Here is a 6,093-nt window from a genome sequence, read left to right on the forward strand (position 1 = left end):
GTGTGAATAAAGTAAAAATTACAATTACATTGTTTGATAGGGAGTAATAATGAAAATGGGAGAAGTGATATAAAGACTAAAATACCATTTGTGTAATAATATTAATAATAACATTCAAGGATAAATATGTTTTTTCCTTCCCTTTACCTTTGCATGAATTCATTGAATTGCAATTCCATGAAATTACAATTCTCTCCAACCAAACAACGTAGTTTATCATTTCATTAAATTGCAATTCAATTCCAACACAATTCATGCCAACCAAACACCCCTTAGTGATGATAGAATTTAAATTCAAATTCAAATTATTAAATATATAAGGGTCATTCAACCTTTCAACCTTCAAAACAGTCACGTTTTGCATTTGATTTTGACGAAAACCTTTAATTAATCCGACGACGACCATTCAACCAAACATTCATTCTTAAATCTTAATCATTCGTTTTTTCCTCCGATCCTCAGCTCGACAACCCATGCCATAATTCCTCTCTTAAATAATTTCTCCGAAATTCCAACTGGCCGGTCAACTTTTCTCTGGTCGTCGTCTCCTCATTTCCTCGGCGTTTCCCATGCCACCCATCCCTCTTGAAGTCTTTGGTTCCCTGCTTTTAATTTAAAACCAACGACCCATCGTTTGATTTCCTGTATAGTATGTGTGTTTTGGAGAGAAACAACTAACAAATGGAGAATTCATTCGGTGCCGGCTGCATGGCGGTGTTCGCGGTGTCGGGCACCGTCGTTCTGCTCGCCGTGCGCCTCCACAACCATCTCACGACTGATTTCATGAACAAGATCGAAGCCAAAATGGGTATTTATGTTTGTATTTCTTTCGTAAACACTTCGATATATATATACAACTAACGGATTAATTAATAATGTGTTGTATGTTGTGTCTTGTAGAGACGACGACGACGACGGCTGGAAAAGATCAAGAAAGGAGAAAGGTGAAATTCTCCGGCGACGATCATCACTTGAAGCGGTCGGCGGCGGCCGCAGGAAGAAATCGCGCGGTCGTCGGTGGTGAGACTTTGGAGTCAATGCCGCCGAATTGGCAGGCTCTTTACAAAGGGATCATACAATATAACAAGGCCGCCCACAGACGGCTCAACTGATCTGACTTTCCGTTTGACTAATGCGCCGCCCCGCGCCGTAGGCTGACGATTTTAATTTGTGGCTATCACGGCGGTCGCCGGCGAGATCGATCAAGGGGGATCCGAAATTTCTAATTTAATTTTCAGATGTTGTCTATTATATTATATTATATTTTGGTTGACATTTTTTTTTGGCTGTTTGACTTCATTTTTGGGAACGAATTCTCCAGCATACTTAATTTTTGCTCAATGTATTATAAATTTATACGGAGTAATTTATAATCTGTATGACTTGATCCACATTAAAAAAAATGTTTCAAATTCATTATTATTATTATTATTGTTGATTTTAGGATTTTTGGGCCCGGAGGTCCAACACAACCTTGGTTGGTGGATTCACCTTTCAATAAAGTTATTCGAAATAGAAAGGGATGAATGATAGTAGCGAATGTGTCTCTCTATTCTCTGAGCATGGACTCGCCTGTTTTACATCTTTGGAGGGACCTTTATATAGTAGGCTTTCCTTTAATTCGGTCTTAAAGTACATTAAGGGGTAGTGAATGCTAGTTATATCGCAGGGCCATTCGGCTGCCGTTATTGGGCCTCCCAACGGCTCCTTGGCTGGGCTCTTCAATGCCCTCTTTAATATCTTTCAACGGCTCTCTGCCCTCCTGGCCGAGTCCTTGCCCCGACCTCGGAGTCGGTTCGACTCCCAGACTCGGTCCGAGCCCCTTTCGAGTCTCGTGGCCTTTTGGGCCTCTGCCCTTTCTGCCTTTGGGTTGCATCTTTATTCTTCCTGGACTTCTTCATTCTTCATGGGCTTCTCCGTTCTTCCTAGACTTCTTTATTCTTCATGGGCCTCTCCGTTCTTCTTCATTCTTCTTCATTATTCTTCTTTGTTCACTTATTACTCTTGCCTAGTCATCCTTATTGTTATTCGTTTTCTATATTTTAGAGTAAGAGACAATTTTAATTTGGTCCTAGACTTATAGTCGCATAGACAATTTTAGTTCTTCATAAAAAATTTAGACAATTTATGGGCACACTTATTATAACGAGGACAATTTTAGTCTTCCGTCTACATTTCCGTTAAAGGCCCGTTTGAGAAGAGGGTATTTGTGTCATTTCATGTTATCTCCTTCTTGCAGCCCTTCTAGACTTGTGTTGTGTCATTTGTGCCATTCAAAGCACACAGAATGAAGCAAATCGCCAGGAATATGTTCCCAAAGACAGCCAGATGAAAATCAATTCAAATTCCATGAAAACAAAAAAAAAAAAAAAAAAAAAAAGGAAGAGGACCACAAGAGCTTATATGCATATTGCAAATAAACGGATATGAACTTTTTCCCTGTTGGTGAAGAACACTCCTTCACAGAAGCTACTAATACAAAGCAAAAGCGTCCATTTTTTTAGAAATTAGACTTTTGGAAACCACCTCGCCGCCTCCACGGCTCCACCTCTGCTCTTCACAGACATTTCTGGTTCAAATTCTCTTCTCCCCCAAAACCTTTACCTATGTTATCAAAAACCCATTCCCAGAACTGGGTTTGAGAATCAATCCAAACCCAAACAAGGGAGTTGTTGGAAGTTGGAACGCACTTGAAGGAAGATACTAAGCTATATTGTAAGCCTGTACCTATGACCTTCATCAGCTCCCTCGTTTGCCACCAAGAACAATTGCTCTGGGAAAGGGTCCAGCCAATTGGGACGGAGGTTTTGAGGATGAGACCAAAATGGGTCTCGTTTTCATAGGAAAAGGAGAGATGGGTATCGATCAGATGCGGGTTATGCATAAGGTTGAGCCAGGATTTGCAGACGAATCTGCATTGCAAGCGGCTTGATCGGCAACACCGATAACGTTTTGATGATCACATCGCTCGATAGCTCGTCCATTTCCCCGATTCCTTCAGTTGCAGAGATGAATCGATATAATTCCTTCTTGACCACTAGTATTTAACAGCGGTGGAGAAGGCGACGCGACGGCAACAGTAACGGCGGAGGCGACGGCAGTAGAACCGACAAATTACAGAAATTGTTCGGCACTATTCTTCTTCGTTGAACGAAAATAGCCATGAAATTTTGTATGCTTTGCTCTAAATACAGAAACTATACCAGCATTGTTCATTAGTTTGTATAATGGGAATGCTTCAGAGATGAATGAAATTAACAAAGAAGAGTTTCCTCGTCAGTCAACAGAATTGATAGAATAGCACATTGAATGACAGAAATGCCCCTCATTTAGACAGTCAACAGAAGGTAATTTTGACGGAGGACGAAAATTGTCCTCGTCAGAATAAGAGTGTTCACAAATTGTCTGATTTTTTTATAAAGGATTAAAATTGTCCGTGCTACTACAAGTCTAGGACCAAAAATGTCTTTTACTCCTATATTTTATTATTTATGTAAATAATTATAGATTGTTAAATATCAAACTTATAGGTATATGGTGTCTCCAACACTATCAATAATGAAGAAGATAACTTGGGGATGTGGTTGAGTGGAAGAGACTGATATATTTTCAACCAAAGGTCAAGAGCTCAATATTTGATTTTGGGTATAGAGAAACATTAATAAATATCTAGGGTGATTTATTTAATCATTATAAATAATATAAATTAAAAGAGAGACCAATATTGATTTTGGGTATTAACTCTAAAAATTGGAGTAGAAAGTGACTTTGGTAGACCCAAGTTTTGAATTTAAAATTTGTAATTAAATATAGTCAGCACAACAAACAATATAATTTACTACCCAAAGTTCACAACTACAAATAACACTTTTAATGTCGGTTTTTTGAGACGTCGGTTTTTTTTCGATGTCATTCTGGCAGACGTTATAAATAAATGATACGATGTCGGTTATAAAAAACTGACGTCTATCAAGCATAAAAACCCACTCTTTTGTATAGTGCTCATTTCATCTTGAGCTTTTGTGTAAAAAGAAAACTCATTAATGTCATATCCATTATAACCTATGACTTGCATACCATGACCATGAGCTAACCATCATACAGTTTCAGGAACATTATTATACTTTATTCTTGAACCAACCAATAAAAAAGCACTAATTCAAGAAAATTTCTAACTTCACAATCACATGATTAATCCCATTACAAATTAAATCATCAAATATGTCATCTTCAATTGTCTTCACTTAACCTTTTCTGATTACAACACTTCTTACAAGGACAAAAGAACCTCTCATTATTATTCGAGAGGTTATTCTTTACAAAGTTTACAATTTTTTTAACCTCCGTCTTCGTATTCCTTACTAATTCAAGGAGCATTCAACCAACTATTCTCCATCACATACCAATTTAAAATAATATTAACCATAATTAAACTTTTGTTCACACTAATTCAAGAAATTCATATAATAAAAATAAACAAAAATAATTTAAACATAGACCAATTGGTAGGAAACTATATTAATGCAATTGGTTGCATTAACTTTTACTTATAAAAATACATTTTCGTGTTTTACAAAAAATACATATAATTTATTAATTTTTGTATTTTAATTCATTGAGTATCATCGAATTAAATGAAGTAGTTTATTATTTCACCTACATATGATTATTATTATATATCCGGGATTAATGATGAGAGTAATCATGCTTCATGCATGTTCAACAATTACTATAGAATATAGATAGAGTTAGATTGTAGTTACCAAAAAAATTAATTAAAAATATTATAAGTAAATATAAAATTCTAAATAAATTAACAATTTAATAAAATTGTAATAGTTTTATATTTATTTTGATAATATAATTTTAGAATTTTTTTATCATTAGACATTGATTTAATTGTGTAATGTGCTTTAATATACTACTAGTAGTAAATAAATACGGGATAAATTAAATATTAACTTGTGATGAATCTTGTTTTGTATCATACATATGGTACGCTTCAAATGCGCTTTAATGGTAATAAAAAAAAAAAAAAAAATCAATTCGCAATCAAGCCGAAATTATATTGTTAATGGCGAAAAATGGTTGACACCAAAATTGTGAACTTGGAGTCAGAAATTAACAATACATAAATTTATATTGTTGCGAACATAAACTATATATCTACTTTTATACGGTCAATGATCGATGCTTTAATTGCCATCACTCTTCACAATAATTGTTTCTTTTTATTTATATATATAATATATGAAAAATAAAGCTCCCACCGGCATTAGGTTTTCGCTCTTTTATTTTTGGTAAGTTTCAGCCAGACGTTATGCCATGGAACTGTGTTCACCATTCATGGTGAACACGGTTCCAACGGTGTTAGTACACCGTTATCTTTTTTTTTTCTTAATTAATTGCGTGACTTTTCTTCTTTATTTTCACATTTTGCGGTTTCACTTTAATTTGAGGTGAACAAAGATTTCGAACATTCATAAATTATGAATTCATGCCTGCACATTCACTTTGGAACCATGTCTACACATTTCCGTTCGAAATCACAGACATTCATAAATTATGAATCCATGCCTGCACATTCACTTTGGAATCATGCCTACACATTCACTTTGGAACCATGAGATTATGAATTTTCTGTTATAAGATTATGAATTTTCTGTTATGAGATTATGAATTTTCTGTTATGCGATTATGAATTTTCTGTTATGAGATTATGAATTTTCATTACATTCATAATTTCGGACATTCATAAATTATGAATTCATGCCTGCACATTCACTTTGGAACCATGCCTACATATTCCCGTCCGAAATCACGGACATTCATAAATTATGAATCCATGCCTGCACATTCACTTTGGAACCATGCCTACACATTCACTTTGGAACCATGAGATTATGAATTTTCTGTTATAAGATTATGAATTTTCTGTTATGAGATTATGAATTATCAGTTGTGAGATTATGAATTTTCTGTTATGCGATTATGAATTTTCTGTTATGAGATTATAAAATTCATAATCTCATAATAGAAAATTCATAATTTGATCAAACGCGCGCCGTTAACTCCACATCGGCGAATTTTTTT

The 6,093-nt window shown here is 35.1% G+C and overlaps 1 protein-coding gene across 1 annotated transcript; it reads left to right on the top strand.

The window, feature by feature from the left end:
- Positions 1-449: 449 nt before the first annotated feature.
- On the top strand, positions 450-1,347 carry LOC109150557. Its single transcript, XM_019298498.1, has 2 exons — positions 450-808; positions 901-1,347. The coding sequence occupies exons 1-2, from the start codon at positions 682-684 to the stop codon at positions 1,110-1,112; spliced, it is 339 nt and encodes a 112-aa protein (XP_019154043.1). The 5' UTR covers positions 450-681; the 3' UTR covers positions 1,113-1,347.
- The last annotated feature ends 4,746 nt before the right edge of the window (positions 1,348-6,093 follow it).

Source organism: Ipomoea nil, unplaced genomic scaffold, assembly GCF_001879475.1.
Source record: "Ipomoea nil cultivar Tokyo-kokei standard unplaced genomic scaffold, Asagao_1.1 scaffold0268, whole genome shotgun sequence".
Taxonomy (NCBI): Eukaryota; Viridiplantae; Streptophyta; class Magnoliopsida; order Solanales; family Convolvulaceae; genus Ipomoea; species Ipomoea nil.